General features: G+C 45.2%; 1 protein-coding gene across 8 annotated transcripts in view; it reads right to left on the reverse strand.

Moving 5' to 3' along the window:
• Nucleotides 1–276: 276 nt before the first annotated feature.
• tle3b (TLE family member 3, transcriptional corepressor b) overlaps nucleotides 277–18,459 on the reverse strand; it is a gene marked incomplete at both ends in the record, with an annotated part of 28,076 nt that continues 9,893 nt past the window's right edge. For 2 of the 8 annotated variants that reach the window (XM_079998172.1, XM_079998171.1), the window contains 14 exons: nucleotides 277–384; nucleotides 760–836; nucleotides 1,497–1,647; nucleotides 1,823–1,970; nucleotides 2,438–2,685; nucleotides 4,374–4,623; nucleotides 4,733–4,809; nucleotides 5,324–5,499; nucleotides 6,078–6,213; nucleotides 7,622–7,777; nucleotides 8,341–8,391; nucleotides 9,827–9,949; nucleotides 12,917–12,933; nucleotides 14,418–14,622. In XM_079998172.1, coding sequence (XP_079854298.1) covers nucleotides 277–384; nucleotides 760–836; nucleotides 1,497–1,647; nucleotides 1,823–1,970; nucleotides 2,438–2,685; nucleotides 4,374–4,623; nucleotides 4,733–4,809; nucleotides 5,324–5,499; nucleotides 6,078–6,213; nucleotides 7,622–7,777; nucleotides 8,341–8,391; nucleotides 9,827–9,949; nucleotides 12,917–12,933; nucleotides 14,418–14,622 — 1,923 coding nt within the window. Of the gene's footprint in view, nucleotides 385–759; nucleotides 837–1,496; nucleotides 1,648–1,822; nucleotides 1,971–2,437; nucleotides 2,686–4,373; nucleotides 4,624–4,732; nucleotides 4,810–5,278; nucleotides 5,500–6,077; nucleotides 6,214–7,621; nucleotides 7,778–8,340; nucleotides 8,392–9,826; nucleotides 9,950–12,916; nucleotides 12,979–14,417; nucleotides 14,690–18,459 lie in introns of all 8 variants that reach the window. The other 6 variants (XM_079998169.1, XM_079998168.1, XM_079998170.1 and 3 more) reach the window with 5 other exon arrangements.

The raw sequence follows: 18,459 nt of genomic DNA on the forward strand, positions 1-18,459 counted from the left end.
ACAAGGTTCTCAGATGTGAAGCACCGCTTCGTATGAATATGTTCATCTGGTTAAAAAAAAAAAAAAAAAAAAAAAAAAAAGTAACCCAAAAAAACAGAACCTCAAGACGAAATAAAAATCCAATTTTTCCCTCAGCCGACGTCTTCGTAAAATCTCATTTTAAACACATCCGATCCTCGGCTCCGGCCTTTGACCCGGTCCTCTCCGTGAAGGAGGAGTCACGGGGCGGCGGGCGAAGGGGTCGCGGGCGGAGGGAGGTGCGTGGGGTCGGGCTCCCTAGTAGATCACCTCGTACACCGTGGCCTTTTTGTCGCCCGAGCCCGTCACAATGTATTTGTCATCAGCCGAAATGTCACAGCTCAGGACAGAGGACGACTCCTTGGACTGTTGAATCAACACAAGAAGGAAAAGGACTCCGTTAGATTGAATAATATTGTCATTTCAGTTTAAGTAAAACATATAACATTTTGACAGTAATTGCTTGTGTGTTATTACATGAAGCGATGATTTTTTACTTATCCTGACATTGCAATAACAAAAGATCAGATTTCTCTTTTTAAAAGCATCTACAAACTATGGAATCATTTCATTGTTCGATGGTTTCGGTGAATGCTTCAGGGACCTTGTTTTACTACACAGGTTGTACATCATGTTTGACAGTAAACATCCAGCCACATGCGGATATAAACAGTTCCACGGCGCCTACCAGTTTGCCAGTCAAGGAGTCTGATCAAAGTATCTGATTGAATTAGGAGTTACCTGGAATATGCTGGCGCCATATGGAGTCCTCCATGCGTTCAACAGGTTGTCCTTCCCTGTGCTCACGAACCATTTCCCTGGGAACACAAAGAACACGTGAGCATATCCATACAAAAAAAACCCCCCCAAAAAAAACAGAAAAAAAATAAACACAACATGAGGGTTGCGCTAAGGTTTGCATGGATCCGTATCTCCAACCCACTGTGACGGCAGTCATAATTCCGGGTAATAACCTTATCAATCAATGACTATTAACAAAATCTAAGATGGGGCCATTACATAAACAAGCGTTAAATAACACATAATAAAGGAAAACCCAAAGCGTTTACACTCCCGTAATTATTCAAATCAACCTCTGATGAATTAGCCAACTCACTAGTCAGATAATGATTTAATTAGTGACAGTAAGAGGCTGTAAAGCAGCGTGCCTTATTTGAATTAGTCAGCTCTGAAACGTCGGAGATATAAGACTAAGCTCCGTACGGCCACGGAAGGGGGATCAAAAATGCCAGGGAAAATGGAATGGAATGAAGTATAACGCTGTTTGGCCAAAAGTAAAAACTGAAAAGCAGCTACCTTGTCTGAGGCATAATAGGTTTACACGAAACAAGGTGATTATTGATACAGACCAAACACTTCTATTTGTATATCTGGTTGTAGTTTCGTCCTCGAAGATCTACACACGAAACGCTGTGAAACACCAGGAGAAAACGAGGGCTCTCCGCATCATCACTCACCACAGTAGGCAAATTTGAGGGAGAGGACGCAGCTTTCGTGCAGGTGGAGCTGGTACTTGTCGGGCTTGGTGTGGTGGAGCACCTCCACGTTGCTGCTCTCCATGCCAACGGCCAGCCACTCCCCAGTGGGACAGTATCCCAGAGAGAAGATCTGGAGCAGGGGACAGACGATGGCGATCATGAGCCAGAGCAACAGACCAATGTTCAATACAGCGAGGTCACTGGTCCAATGGAAGTGCTGCATCTGTGTCAAAGCCCCTTCATAGCAAACACAGCTTCTTGTTTATCCCCCCTCATACTTTATCTGTAGTGCTCAGTGTGTGTACCTGGGAGGTGAAGTCATGCTGCTGGAGCTGCCGTCCCTCCCTCAGATCCCAGGAGCGCACGGTGTTGTCCAGCCCGCCGGTCCACAGCTTGGTTCCATCGTGGGAGATGTCTATGCAGCTGGCACCGTCCGTGTGGCCCTGGAATTGCCTGGAACACCGGGAAAATATAACATCTGAGGTCAGCGTTGGACAGGGAAGGTGGAGATGTCTACAGAAGCACAATCCGTAAGGAACCATCGAGGTCGGAACTGTCACTTCAGTCCTCAATGTCCTGCAAACAGAGTTGCCTTGGAAATGGCTGCCGGGTGTTGCTTTTGCCTAAAGTCAGGGCGCCAACCGAGAGGTTCTCCAGAATTGTGTCGACGAAAACTTGGGGTTGAATGATGAGTTTGTGCCAAAGTCATAAATGTTGTCTTTAACATCCAAGGTTAATACTAGAAAGGTGAACAATTTTTGCCTGAATTAATGGAACAACGATGAGACCTTTTGGAATTCTCTAACTATACCACACCCCAATCCCAGATCCCCAAAACCGAGGTTCACACCAAACACTGCTGACCTCCCTCCTCCAATTTTTAGTTTGGGTGAACATGCTACCGTTTTGGCCGCGCTCACCTGACCAGCGTCTGGTTGTGGAGGTCCCACACGGCGATGTTTCCGTCCGAGCAGCAGGAGAAGCAGACCTTGGCGTCGGGGCTGATGGCCAGGGCGTAGCAGGCGGGGGCGGATGAGGTGAGCTCCGCCTTGATGCGGGGCGTCTGTGATGCCAGGTCCCAGATGGTCAGCGTGCTGGCCTCGCCGCCCACGATGAGGGTGCGGCCATCGGGCAGCAGCTTGCACGAACGAATGTAATTGTCTCTGTTCTGTAGGGGGGGGGGGGGGGCAGAATGTGAAGAGATCATCAGGATGCTGGTACCAAAAATGACAATATTTGAGTTCGATAGAATAAATAACTGTGACCTAGTTATTATGTATTGCAGGGTTATCACAATTCGAAGTTTGATCAAGTACTTAAGTATGACACTTGATATAATTGAAGACAGCCTTGTTGGTGCACCATTACACTTTGCATTGAATTATTAAATATTCATCATTAATTTTAATGGCCTAGTAATAACAACGTAATAACAAAAGTTGTCATCATGTAATCAATTACTACAAAATGCGGTAAACCTTGTTACGTATTGCATTCCAGATGTTTATTACAAAATGCATTTGTCATGTATGTATGTGAAGGTCAAATCTATTACGATTTGGCAAGTAAAAACAATTTAAAAGCACAAAACACAATCGCCAAGCTATTGGGCTTGAGAGGGGATTGGCATACATAGAATTGTTTTCAATAAAAAATGGGTAGGAGGTGAAACTCAAACAAAGGCAATAAGCATCTTGGCAATAAACCTAAAAACACACACAGATATACATAGTATATACATAGTACACACACACACACACACACACACACACACACACACACACGATTCAGAGGGGACGCAACCTCCTACTCAATTATGGTGCGGCTGTGTGGCACACAAGAGTTTTGGGGTATACATTAGCGAATCCTTGAGTGAACTTCACTAACTCCTCTGCTGAAGATAAGTCCCATCCCTACTTATACACAAGAACAGCTTTTCGCTGACAAGCAAAGTAAAAAAAAAAAAAAAGGAAAAAATGCAACTCCCTCTGCGTCGCGTTAAGAGTGAAGTTGCAGTTGTCAGCTTTAAGAAGAAAGGCAGGAGGGAGGGAGGGAGAGAGCGAGCGAGAGCGAGAGAGAGAGAGAGAGAGAGAGAGAGAGAGAGAGAGAGAGAGAGAGAGAGAGCAGAATCCAGGTCAGAGAGTAAGGGATCAATATGGCTAGGGAGGCTGGCGGTCAGATTAAAAACACCACTCTGACGGCTTTGTACGACCCCCATCGTGCCCTGATCTCACTTTACGCTCCAGCGACATATGGCTGGAACACCGCGGAGCGATGGTGTCAAAGGAGCACTCGGGAGGAGGTAAATGGACCAAGTAATGGCGGACTGGGTTGACCAATCAGAACGCTGCATTACGTTTCATTTCCCTCCTCCCTGCTAAATATTATCACAGCGTGATACTGGGGCAGTAAACTGGGTAATTCACCGCATTTGACAATGGAAGGGTAACCGGGGTCCTTTTTGGGGTGCCATACAATGGTTTGTTTTGAGGAGCTCCACTTACATCCGCGTCAGCATAAGAATCACTAAAAACGGCAACAGACACGGAGAACCTTGCTAATTATGATGGCCTAATAAAAACGAGTGATGCATGAATATTATGAGAAGTCAGAGGTGAAGGGAGTCGTCACCGGATGGTTCACCGGAAGTCAAATCAAACGACAAAGAGCCAGAAGATTGAATGGATATTCAAAATCAGGTCGAACCGCACACCGCTACTACCAGCGGTCGAAAAACACTGCCGCGGTAGTTCTACGTGGTTGTGCGACACTCCGTTTTCCATTGAATCCATATCAGCGCCAGACTCATCCAATAAAAAAATCAGCTGGATTGTAAAAGGAAAGCGGTATTTTTACCAGGCAGTCCAGCTGGGACACGGGGCTCTTGCTGCCCGGCTGGCTGATGTCCCAGATCTTGACGCAGCCTTTGCCGCCGGTGTAGACGTGCCGTGTGGGGTTGCTGATGGTGACGGCGCACACCACCTCGCCGTGACTCAGCGTGTTGATCTGGCGGGCGTGGCGCGGGATGCCCGGCCCGATCAGCGCGTCCGGCGGAAAGGGCACCGGCTGCATCTGGCCGTCCGCGCTAACGTGAAAAGAATAGGCCCTGCAGAGGGACGAGAAGAAGGGCGGGGCTCGGGTCAACGGCTCAGCAGAATAATAATAATAATCATAAGATTAATAAGTCTTTGGATGTTAACATGGCGAGTACTCACGGTTTGCCTCCAGATATGGAGGTGAGGCTGGCTGGGAGGCCCGGGGCTCTCATGTGGGGGTGAGGATCAAACCCCGCCTACACAAGTGGGAGGAGCCAAAAGGTTAGGCAAACACCCGGTAAATTAGGCCCACCAACTTAATTGGGCTAAGCTAATAGTCAAACAGCAGACTTTGCTCAGCTTCATCCGCGGCGGGCCCCGAGGCACGCTCGCGTCTTGAGTTTCGAGGCGAATTCCTTGAAAGGCACAGATTTCGCCGCATATATAGAAGAAGCTTTTACACAAGACTACACAACACCCCCACGTGCTAATGCTAATGAAAGCCTGGGAGATTTTCAAACATGAAATGCATTTTAGAGGAAGAGACTCCTTTTCTTTTTTTGCAAGGCAGCAGCATGCTAACTAACCAACATCAAAGCAAAAAAGGCACCCGGGCTCCTTCACAGTTTTCCATTATTTACATACAGCAAACCAGAAGAAGAAGAAATATTGAAACAGGGAGCTACCAAAAATGGAAATGAACGTTAAATGTGAAATGATTCATACAGGAGCGTACGAGACACATGTGACATCATATCCAGTTCCCCTCACCATCGGCGAGCGTCCGTAGGCGGCGGCAGCCGCAACGCTCATCTGCGGCGAGATATGGAGGCCGGCGTAGACCCCGGGGCTGGTGAGCGAGCCGTTCATGTCGTGGTGGCCCATCATGGCGAAGGGCGTGGCGTAGGAGCCCGCGATGGAGAGCGGCGTGCGCAGGGCGGGGGCAGCTGGAGGAAGAAAAACGTTTAGTTTTTTTCCCCCATTTGATTTTACAGAGAAGACGCAGATGTGAAGGCTTCTGGCACTGAATTTCCAAGCAATAGTCCAGTACTTATTGGCATACGTCAGATTAAAGTCTTCGTTCATCGTTTAAAATCTCTGATGATATGAGATGGTGAATGCTTTCTAAGGGAGTGGATTTTTTTCGGTTGAGATATGGACATGAGTTCTGTTTAGATACTTCACTTGCATGCTTTTTGGTGAGGGTCGGGTGTTGGGCAGGATCTCACGATTTGATTTTGATACGATTCTATGTCAATATATTGACATTATATATAATTCAATCGATTTTTTGTAATCCAGCCCGATTTTTTATGTGATTTTGAATACACAAGCAGATAATGATATATTTCTATACATATTATTATATATACATCATTATAATTATTATTACTATATTTGTAAATTTCCCCGGTGGGGGACTAATAATGGTTTATCTTATCTTATTTCAATCATTATCACAGTGGTCAACTCTTCCCTTTACATAACAATATATCCGCAGGTGTGTGTGTGTGTTTGTGTGTACCCAGTGCCTCCATGCCAGGCGGCTTGCCCATGGCCAGGGGCCTCAGTCCTGGCGTGCTGCTGGTGCCAGGCGTGGGCCCCTCGTTGCGGGGCGTGGGCGTGTTGGACTTGAGGCCGGGCGTGGACGACTTGTCGTTCTGAAAGAGAAAGAAAGACACCCATTGACTTTCTGTCGCTATCGCTTACCAACAGACGTGGTCACATGAAAGAAACGGTGTCCCTAAAATAAGGGGGGGGGGCTGCGGACACATCCCTTAAGTGAGTTAAAATTGGTCCCGATGGAAAGAGGAAATCCAGAGCGACAATTGGAGTAGAATGCACAGGGTAATCCAATCTACCAGTGACACTTGATTACCATGAACACTGTGTGTGTGTGTGTGTGTGTGTGTGTGTGTGTGTGTGTGTGTGTGTGTGTGTGTGTGTGTGTGTGTGTGTGTGTGTGTGTGTGTGTGTGTGTGTGTGTGTGTGTGTGTGTGTGTGTGCCTGTAGGCGTGTTAGTGGTGTTAATAAGGGGAGGCAGTTGTAGATGCTGCATCATCCCCTGCTTAGAAACTCAACTCAGAAATTACATTGTAAAAAAAAAAAAATATATATATATAATTAAAAAAAAAAAAAGGAAAATAAGGAAGGTGTCAGCCAAGATGGCTGCCCTCGTTTTTCTCTAATTTGCTAATCCCAATTCTCTCTGGACGGGCAAACGGGTTTAAGTCCACTGACAAACAAGGTAAAAAGGCAACAGAGAAATGAGGTGTTGGAGAAAGCAGAGACCCTCAGCAACATACACGTCAAAACACTTTATTACTGTTTAAGGCCTGCCAGCCTGTGTGTGTGTGTGTGTGTGTGTGTGTGGGGGGGAGGGGGGTAAAGGAAGAAAAGGTGTAAGAGAGTGGGGGATTAAGGGTGGGGGAGGGGGGGTGAGACAGAGAGGTTGCACAGTTTCCCCTCACTGTGTCCAGGTTATTTAATGGGGGGGTCAGGCTCAGGTAAGAAATCGCTGTTTATGGCTGAGGGTGAATATACAGCGCAGCAGAACTTTGGATCTCACAGCTTACGAGACACGGGCCAGCCATGAGCTCGGAGCTAAAAGGTTTCAAAATGTCAACATCGCCACTTTCAAAACCTCTGAATTTCTGGAAATTGCAATACTCCCATAATAGCAACACGTAACCCAATGAGTAAGCTAGATACTGCATTTATTAAATGAAAAATTACGATTTTTCTTTCAACCTAAACCTTATATCCCCCCCGCCCCCAAAATCATTGGGGGTCAACCTCCGTGATTGCTGCCGACAACATGGTGCAATGGGGCAATTGCGACCATGATTGCCCCAGTGCGTGGCAGTCGGCTCAAGCTACTCTCTCAACGCTGAATCAATTTAAAATATTCTGATGCTGAATGACTCCTGACGATCAAAATTCGTATCAAATCAAAAAGAAAATTCCCTGAGACTTCTTAAAAATAAATAAATAAAATAATTTCATAAAAAAATTAAAAGTTTATGCCGATGCCCTGCCCCTGGTGGCGAACGGGGACAGCACACTCACGTGGGCGTGGTCCTTGGCTTTGGAGGAGGGCGTGCTGCCCGACGACGCCACGGAGGCGGGACTGTTGGGGGCGCCGTCCTTCTTCAGCACCCGCGACTTATCCAGACCGTTTTCCGGAGGGGAATGAGCAGGGCTGACTCGAGGAGTGGCAGGATCCTGGAGAGGGAGAGATTCAAGATGTTTATTTAGGACATACATACACACACACACACACAGTGACATGTCATGGGGGGGAGGAAGACAAAGAAGGACATGCTGAGCAAACAGACTGGAGGAAAGCCACTGGCATGTACATGTAGGTCAAACAAACTGGAGCCACATGGGCAAATAGTCTCACACACACACACACACACACACACACACACACACACACACACACACACACACACACACACACACACACACACACACACACACACACACACACACACACACACACACACACACACACACCCCCCTCTTGGGATTCTTTGTCTTCGTGTCAGTGTGTTGAGAGACAAGGTAAACACACACACAGTTTCTAATACATACAAAACACTCACTAAACACACACACGCATGATTTTTAGAGACTTCTCTTTTTCCTTTTTGACGAGGGTGTGAAATGTGTCAAGGCATCCGGAGAGCGCTGTGTTTTAATTGCTGTGCGGTGTTTGTGCTATGGAATGTGGCCAGGGCACAGTGTAACTTACACAAACACACACACACACTTCACCTCACCTCGTTGGAGACGTCCACCACCAGGTCGTCACTCTTCTCACCGTCACTGTCCTGGAAGAAAGAACAAAACAGGCTCAGCTCGTCCTCCACCATATGGGTGTAACGGGCTACATAAGAAAACATTTCCTTTGTCCCTGGAGGGAAATTTAACCGCTTGGCACCAACCCAGCGGCTGGCCCTGGGCAAAATCAGAAGCGGCACGTCAGCGTCACAAAAGCGCTTCAGATACGATGCCGTGTTCAATATGGAAGGTCACACCAAGCAGAAGAGTCATTGTCGCGAAAGTGACGCCCCTAACTGTTTTTTCTTTTTTTCTTTTTTTAACGCCTTGGCTATATCATTCCGGGCGCAAAGCATAAACTGGAGCGTAAATTCCCATAGCCGGCCATTCCAAAAAGACCAGAAGATTAGTGAAAATATTGAATTACCAAGCCTGGAATGCATTAACCACATGTATGAAATACAAATATGAAATACGCTGACGTGCATTCCGGTGGATTACCGAGTTAAATTAACAAACACGTTTTAAATGCAACTTGAAAAACGATGTAAAGACAATATAATTCCAGCAGGAAAACAAATACCACACCCAGGAATAGTCTTTAGATTTTACTTGGGGAGCAGTTTGATGAACATTATTGGTCTGGTATACTGTACCTGCTGGCAACACGGAGGACAATGGAAGGGGCGTGGTCTCCTTGCTGCTTGTAGTCACTACACACAGGCTCTAGTTAAACTGACTAGAGCCTGCACGGAGACTTTGCAAGGAAGCAATAGATTTTGTAGTAGAGAAATCTGTCAATTTATTTTTAAGGTATTAAGCTTATTCATATGTTTTATGGAATGTGCAAGAATATATCCATTTCATATTTTTCTTAATTTAATAATCAAACCACAAATAACTGATAACAAGAAAATTATTGAAAAACACTTTATTACAGAAACAGCTCAATAAATACACATTTATACATTGTGAAAATCTCCTTGCATCCTTCTCTGGTTAATGAGATGGACCCACTGCTGCTGTCCCTGACTTCTCCCTCGGAACCATGGAGAAGAACCGGCACCGCCTTCCTCCTGTCAATAACCGCAATGTGTTTATAGATCATAACTCAGTCCAGCAATAAAATGTGTTGTATTCAAGCCAGAGGCTGCTGTGTGAAATATAAACAATAAACGCTAAACTCACAAACTCATCCAACTACATTAATAAACAAACGCAAGACGTTGAAAAGGAAGCAAAGATTCACTTACCCATTGAAAGTTGAGAAATTTCAGAATTTGAAGTTTAAAGTCTCAAGAACGCTGCTCACGCGAGAGCGTCGTGGGCGGAACAAAGACGGATGGGGAAAGGAAACGACCAATCGTCAAATGAGGCGCCGCTTTGGTGTTGCTGACGATGTCGCTTCTGGTGTGGCCCCAGGGGTACAGCAGAAGCACACCATGGGGAAGAAAACAAAAAAACAAAAAACAGCAGAGTGCTTACATATCGGCTCATGCTGTCCTTGTCGTCCACCTTGCGCTTCTTGGGGTCCATGCCGTAGTCAGAGGAGCCGCGGTGCTTCTCGCTGGCGGTGCGCAGGCTGTCCGACGGCGACACAGAGTTGTTCTGCCGACGACAACGCGCAAAACAAGTTTAAATAACAACACAAAAACATTCATCCAAAGAGCAACGGCCCGTGTCTGATCTCGTATGGAGTCAGGATTCCTCACTCTCTCTGCGCAGAAGCACAGGATATTAGCGCAGTGATGAAGAGTAATACACAGACACATGCATCTTATATATTACGTGAGAAATGTGTGAAATACATTTTTCCTTCATTCAGCACTGCAGAACCAAAGAAGAGTCGAGGCTCTGTCTTCCGTTCCACATGATACGAGGCTTAAAAGGCCTAATGACTTTAGATAGGACGCTCGATCGATGGGTGAGGGGGAATTCTGGGAAGGCTCAAAACTGCTGCAGCCAACGCACTGGTGCATGAGTACAGATAGAGCTGAGGAACCCCACACACACACACACACACACACACACACACACACACACACACACACACACACACACACACACACACACACACACACACACACACACACACACACACACACACACACACACACACACACTAAAATTAGCCCTTAAGCGCTCGAAAAACGAAGGGAGAGAACATTGCAGCTCGACATGCGAGCGCATGTGAACGCTAGCGTCACGGTTCCGATTCGAAAATTTATCGAAATCACATAACATCTCTGCGCGGGCCTGTAGAGCGGGGAAGTGAGATGTGATTCTTCCTCCCCCCTCTCCCCTCAGGGAAAATAAATACATAAAAATCGTCTGTCATCAATATCAATTGCGAACGAAAGAGTCGATCGCTGATAGACGATTAAATCGTAAATCTGCCAAGCCTACCTCTAAGCACAATATGAATGAGTGCGGGCAGATAAAACAATAAAATACAGCACGACAATTATCGCCATATTCTTTTCCCTCAATGTCGAAATAAAATAGACTTCATCATTTCGATAAACAGTTCTGTTAATTTCCATGTTCAGCAAGTTGTAGCAGAAAGCCAATCAGTTTGGACAATGTAACGCTGACCTTTCACCTCTAACCAATCAAGTGTGTGGATATAGAAATAAGCCCCGCCCTGCGCTTGTAAACACAGTACACAGAGCGGAGACAGCCGCAGCGCAAATCATGCCTTCATGATTTTATTATTCATATAGCCTGCCTATCAATTGTTTTTAAGCTCAATAAAACACAGATCATATTTGACCGGAATCCCTCCCTTTTGTCCAGGACACTGAAATCTTCCAGGACACGTGGACCAGCACCAATTTTTGCGGAAACTCTGCCATGGAGTGGATTTGGGTGTGTGTGGGTCTATATGTGTGTGTTTGTTGTGGCAGGGTGTCGACTAAGTGGCAGAAAACGAGTGCTTGGAGTCCATGAAAAAGCACCCGGGGAAGCACAGGAAGTGGGTGAACAAGAGGGAGGCCTGACAGAGAGCGGCATGTGAATGGGAACAAAAGAAGGGTGCGGAACAGTGCCAACGCAGAAAAAAAAAAAGAAAGGGCCATGAGAGAGGCAGGGTGAAAGATGAACAAAGTGGGGGGGGGACAAAAAAAAACAAAACAACAACAGGAAAAGGGACTTAGCCGGTTAGAAGCCAAGCCGTGTGGCACAGAGCTCTCCTGCTAGCGGGCCATGCCTGGACAGGCTGGCACCCTTTTCACAAGCTGCAAGAGGGGGGGGTTTATAGTCTGGGTCATGCTGCCAGGGAGCTAGGAAGACACCGAGAGAGAGCTCCGAGGCCATGGAAGGATTTTCATGCCAATCCGGAAGAGAGACGGACGTGGTGTGGGGTGATTCGTTGGCTGTACTTGCCACATTATTGAACCCCCCCAAATGAAAGGGGGACGAGAGAGAGAGAGAGAGAGAGAGAGAGAGAGAAAGAGATTTAGAAAGAGGAGCCGGTCAGTGTTTGGCCAGACTCTTTCCCGCCGCCACTCCATCGCTCCCACATCACCGCTTAGATGAACATGTATACCATGTATATAACGAACCATCAGTCTGACTATTTTTTTGGCCAGAAACTAGAACATGTAAAATGGACGTCAAGCATTGGATGGAACAACCCAGACACCACGCTCAGTCTTTACTTATTAATGGGGACGTTTCAGTCCGTGACCTCTTAACGTGTGTGAAGAAGCTCTCAGACCTGAAATGTTGAATAAATAAAAATGGATAACTATTGGGCAAGGCGGCTTGGCTAATGCACCCGTCAAAAAGACTCCCATTCAGTTATGTAAGAGACTGGGGATCGTATTCGAAGCTGCTAATCGCCAGGAACGTTGAAGGGGGGGAGGGGGGTTAAGGTTCCCTTCAGAGATGAGTGGGTCCATTCAGCCGGGCCGCTCAATAGGAACTCAATCTGTCTGGACTGAGTGGACAGAGCGTCGCGCCGTGGAGACGATAGAGATTTAGGAGACAGTCCGGTAAACAGGGATTTTAATATGGGGAAGAGAGAGAGAGAGAGAGAGAGAGAGAGAGAGAGAGAGAGAGAGAGAGAGAGAGAGAGAGAGAGAGAGAGAAGGAGAGAGAGAGAGAGACCAGAAGAGCTACAGGGAGATGAGAGGGACACAAAGAGTTAGAGAGGAAAAGGTAACAGCAACGCATCATGTAAAAAATTGAATGAATTAAAAAAAAAAAAAAAAAAAAAAAAAAAGTCTAATGACCCACGATGGAGCAGAGTGGACTACGAAGGCAGTCAAAGTCTCTTTTAATTGTGTTGGAATTTGAGACGTGAGCCGACTGCTAATCCTCCGCCGGTGATTTGAGTCGTTTTCCGGGTGGATCGGATGGCTGCCGAGTTCATTTTTTGATTCCGGTCGTTTAAAGCCTCCAGAGCGGGACACAAAAGAAAGTCCATGTTCCGACAGTGGCGGCATGGATCTGTATGGAACAGCTGACTTCAACACACACAGAGACAGAGAGAGAGCGAGAGAGAGAGAGAGAGAGAGACAGAGAGGGAGAGAGAGAGAGGGGGACGGACTGAGAAGCAAAGTGTCAACGTACCGTGCTCGACTCGCGCTCTTTCACCAGAGGAATGGCCAGGGGCGAGTGAAAGGATGACGGGCCAAGAGAGAGAAAATTAAAACACAAGTTAGTACGGGTGTAGCTTCAGTCCAGGAGGAGTAAGAAACTGAACAACACCCGTGCCGTCGGTGAGAGTCACAATATGGCAACAACATAGTGTAAATACATAAAAAGCATACATCCCTTATTTCACTTTTTCAAGGGTTTTTAAAGCTCCACCTCAAAGCAACGGTAAATACCTTCAGTCCACCTAAGGAATCTATTGAAAGGGGCACTAAGCCATTGTGAGGATTATTTGGAGTAGTCCAAGACTATTCATTTGAGAGACATGATGATTGAAAGGCATTTGCTGAGGAACAGTCGTGATCCCTCAATGTCTAAATTGATATTGATGACAAAACTGAAATGGAATATAATATTTACCTAGTTTGATACATTTTGCTTGTCTGGATTATTTTTTTTATTGCATTGACACATGAATTGCATTAATGTTAAGCACCTTAAGTTTCTTGGTATGTATGAAAGGTGCTATATAAATAAAATGTATTCTTATTATTATTATTACTACTACTACTACTATCACATTCTTTTAAAAAGTTATGAAGAAGTCCCACTGGCGTTTAGCTTTATACCTAGATAGACAATAGACAGTTTAGCAGAATTCCATTGGTTGTAGAGGTAAAGCAGGAAGTCAATGCACAGAGCTACTGCAGCTAAATGACTCCATCAGTTATTCACACCATATCCATCTCATAAAGAGGCTGATGCCATTGTATGCCAGCTACTATGGATAACTATAAAGTATACAAATTCATATCATTTGGATATATCCCTTGAAATGCATCATCTTGCAAAGTTAACCCATGTTTACCAACTAGAAATGCACTGACTGCAATTTTCTTGGCCCATTCCTATTTCTGTTTAAGTCTAGACCTGCAGATTCCGATTTCCAATCTGCTGTACATCAATGACAAATACATCACGCGATCTGATCACACTCACGTGAATGGACAGCTACCACAAAGGTGAGACTGCTGATTTTGACACTGTGTGTTTATTATTGTTCATTATTCACTATGGAACAATAATAGAACATGAAACTGTCACTGAGTACCAATAAAATTGAATATAGGACTGTCAACAAGTTTCAGTATAATTCAACCTGTAACTCTCACTGAGTTTTAGGAGGGACCTACATATAAAAAAAAAAACATGGAAATGTCCAGTTCAAACTTCAAATGAATGTCTCCTTCACTTTAAGTGCAAATATACATTTATATAATATTTTTATGGTACTTCGCAAATAAATTGCAATAATAACAAAAAAATAAACATAAAATAACCGACTAATTTTTGAGGTTCAACTACATAACTATGTTACATTATGTTGGTATCAGGTTTGAGTATTGGAGTATTTTTATCAGTACAGTACATGATCACAGTATCAGGTGTGAACATTTAAGCAGGCGGTGCTCCTCACCTCTGTGCTCTAGGTCGTGGTGGTTCTTCTCGTCCTTTACGGGCAGGTGGGCCTGGCTGCCCAGGGCTCCCAGTGCCAGCAGGCCGGAGCCGGCGCCCGTCACCGGGGGGAGGCCGGGGGGCTGCAGGCCCGTGGGGTGGGGCGGCAGCTGGATGGGCGGCCCGTGGGCGGCGTGAGAGAGGTGCTGGGCCTGGAGCTGCTGCTGCTGTAAGGGTGGAGGGGGAAGGGGGAGGGCGGGACAGAGGACAAGTGGGTCGGCTGGGAAGACGCTCCTGGACAAACTGGCTTCTTTGGGCAGATCTGACTATTTACACCCGGGCAGAGCAAGACTGCCTGCCAAACTACTTAACAAGATTAGTGAAAGGCTGTAAAACCTGCTCACTGGTATACACACATTCTTATGCACATTTGCAAGTAGCTGGCTCAAAGGTCAAGTCAGCAATTCATCTGTTCATACACACTGAAAAATAATGGTTCTTCAATGGTTATATTTGGGACCATCGTAGTCTGAAGCGCCACTTAATAAATGGATAGTTGTTAATAATGCTCATATGGTTATTTGGGATGCTATTTCAGTTATTGGACGGTGGGTGATGGCACACCCTCTCTATGTTCCTGTGTCTAATAGCGGATATTCCATATATGTGCAGCATCTCAAACTGGCCTGTAATGAAAAATACAAAGGCAAGGTTCCTCATCGAACAAAAAAGTTCTTTGACAGCGCCACTTGAACCATTTCTGGTTCCAGTCGACACCTTTGACACACACATTTTTCACTGTGTGTCACCGAGTAATTCAGCGAGAGGCTATATTTGTGGCCAAAACCTACACATTTCACATTTTTATACAGCGAATATGCTTCATGGACCAAATCAGTCACTATGTTCGTTTTTTGGGGATGATGTGGCCAGTTTTGACTATGTATATCTGCATCTTAAGCTTTGAAAACAACAACCTCATTGAGCCAAGAAAGTGCACCCCCCCCCCCCCAGAGAGAGAGAGAGAGAGAGAGAGAGAGAGAGAGAGAGAGAGAGAGAGAGAGAGAGAGAGAGAGAGAGAGAGAGAGAGAGAGAGCACAGAGAATGGGAAGATGGACAAGAGTTAAATAGCCACTCAAGCCGAAGGGAAGCAAGTGCTTTAAAACAAGGTTAAATAACACTTAGCACATCCATCAACTGCTGCGCCAGAAAAAGAGAGAAGGCTTGCTACTCATACACAACAACAATTACACCCAACTCTATTTTGAAACTAATTACGATCAATAATTGCTCTTTAAGTGGGTTATTGAGCTTTGTCCCAAGATATTCTTCAGCATTCTCATTATGCAGACCTGCCAACCTTTGAAAATATTTTGAGTACCACAATAGTTTAACGGAGTCTCTGTGGCGTTGGAGTTAGTGCAGCTAAATGACTCCACCAGTTATTCACACCATATCCATCTCATAAAGAGGCTTGTCACATTGTATGCCAGCTACTATGGCTAACTGCATACAGTATACTAATTCACTGTATTGATGGCTGCATCTCAGCGTCAAGCATCTCATGGCGCGACACTCTTTATACTATATACATCTCATCACGGTTCTCAATCGCATTCCCGCAGTCTGTCAGTATTCACTACACTACCGTTCACAATGGCCACGCCCCCTTACCGTGAAATAACACGGTCTGCTTATCGACCAATTCACTTAATGACCTGGTCCTAAGAACGGAACTCGGTCGTTAAGTGAGGAGTACCTGTATTGGAGCATTTTTACATTAGTGTACATTTGACCGGCACAGAATCAGAAAATATATCTGACACTGATGGGCTGGTGAAAACCGACCAATTCACGTTCTGTATGTTAACATATAGGTCACATTTTTGTGCTTAATTATAACTCTCCCACTTCCCATTTTACCTCTCAATGCAACATTACACCTCGGTGGATAATAAAGTACCGCTGCCTATATGCGGATGTTGAGTGAGAGGAGAGGGAGGGCTTACAGAACCACAGGTCATAGCATCTAGTCAAATCTGAGGGATGTAGTTTAAATACCCAATAAATGTACGCTATTGTTTTGTGTTGATTGCCGTCATTAAATTACAATTTATATCTATATATAGATATAAATGAATAAATAAATAAATAAATACATACATACATACAATTCATGTAGCTTCAGCTGGCATTTAATACCTGTGTATTTTGTCTAAGAATTGCGTAGTTGGCACACAAAATGCATGCAGGTTGGCAGGTGTGATTATGTTGAGCTGGACCCAGAAATCTGACACACAGCTTTGTTGCAACCATATTGTACGGATGTGACAGGCAGAGGGCAATCGTGAAAATAATAAGTGAGCAAAGCAAAACAATTTATATATAAAAAAATAACTGTGGGAAGGGAGAAGACAGGGGTTAAGAATCTGAAAAATAACAAGGAAATGAAAGAAAGCAAGAGAGAGAGAGCAAGAGAGGCAGGGGCATCCCTGTTGAGTGTGCCTAATGAGGAAAGCATGCAGGGATCATCATCAAGAAGTCTCATTAAAGAACCATCGCTGAGTGAGAGTGAGAGTGAGAGAGAGAGAGAGAGAGAGAGAGAGAGAGAGAGAGGGAGAGAGAGAGAGAGAGTGAGAGAGAGATGGTGAGAGAGAGATGGTGAGAGAGAGATGGTGAGAGAGATGGTGAGAGAGAGAGCAAGATGGAGAGACAGCAAGATGGAGAGAGAGCAAAAGAGAGATGGAGAGGGAGAGAGAGAGAGCATGCGCGAGAGAGAGAGGAGACAGAAAAAAAAGTGAAAATAAATTGCTTCCAATTCAATATTCACAGATAAAGAGCTGGCTTCGATTCACACTTATCTTTTTTCATTACGTGTAAACGCCGCCCCGGCTCAGGCAACTTCCACAGGAAGCAGGCAATTAAAGTAAACTAGGTGAAGTGGACTCCCTGCAGAACACCACCGTTAGGTGGAACAAGCAGTCGAGAAATGAATGCCAGGCCACCCATTCATCCAAAGCCCCGGCACCACCTTCCCTGGCTTTAGCTACTCTACACAAAGTTCGTAGAGGCAAAGGAAAGAGATAATAATGTGGACCAAGAAGACCCAGAGAATAACTCAAACAAATGCCTGCAAAGTACTGTCAAACTGCTGTTTTTGTCCTTTGAATCTTTCGTCAAACCTCTGACCATAGTAAGAAAATTTCAATGCCAACATGTCCATACACACTTTTCATGCTTTGGCACATGGAATATGTGCCAAAGCATATTTCCCCAAACCAAAATTCCTCGTCAGCAGCAGGAAGAGTTGAACACGCTTTAACAACAAAATTGACACTTTAGCTCCCTGTAAATCGACCATTACGATTGGGAGGAGAGCCTGTGACTGCTCCCATGGAATCGGTGACACTGAGCCAATTTTATCATTACAATCACATAACAACCTATAACAGACACTTGCATCCAATAACACAACAAACAATGTCAAGTCATTAAGTATTTCAAAAACCAGGACTGGGCCGTAAGGCTCGCACAATGAAAAACGGAAAGATCCCTTATATGTTAACGATTTTAATAAACCCTATAGATGCAATGGCATACCACGTGTTGAGGTAATGCTTCAAAATTGGAATACTCATGCAAAACAGAAGAAATCCCGCCAAGTTCCTCCTTATCAAAATGTGCACAACCAAAAACAGGTATAGTCAGGGATGACATTGTGTGTCTGACAGATTAGTATTCACAAGGCTTTGGTCCGATAGATAAGCTACGCGGCAACTGTAACTGATTTACTCGTCATTATCAAAAGTACAACCATGCGCTACGTTAACGGCGTAAAATATGTGGGTGTTGCTATGGAAAGAAGAGTGGTCTACCTTTTAAACCTCCTAAATGAATGGCAGTACTTCTGCCCAGCCATGTTTGACAGTAAGCCGGGAACCATAGTGGGCTGCTTCGTGGTCGGGCTGAACGCTCCATGTCAACAAATGCTAGAAGAAGCACTTTCTTATTCATCAAAATACAATGAGCCGCATTATGACGGTCTAAAGCGCCACAGTGGCCAG

Source organism: Zeus faber, assembly GCF_960531495.2.
Source record: "Zeus faber genome assembly, chromosome: 3".
Lineage (NCBI taxonomy): Eukaryota > Metazoa > Chordata > Actinopteri > Zeiformes > Zeidae > Zeus > Zeus faber.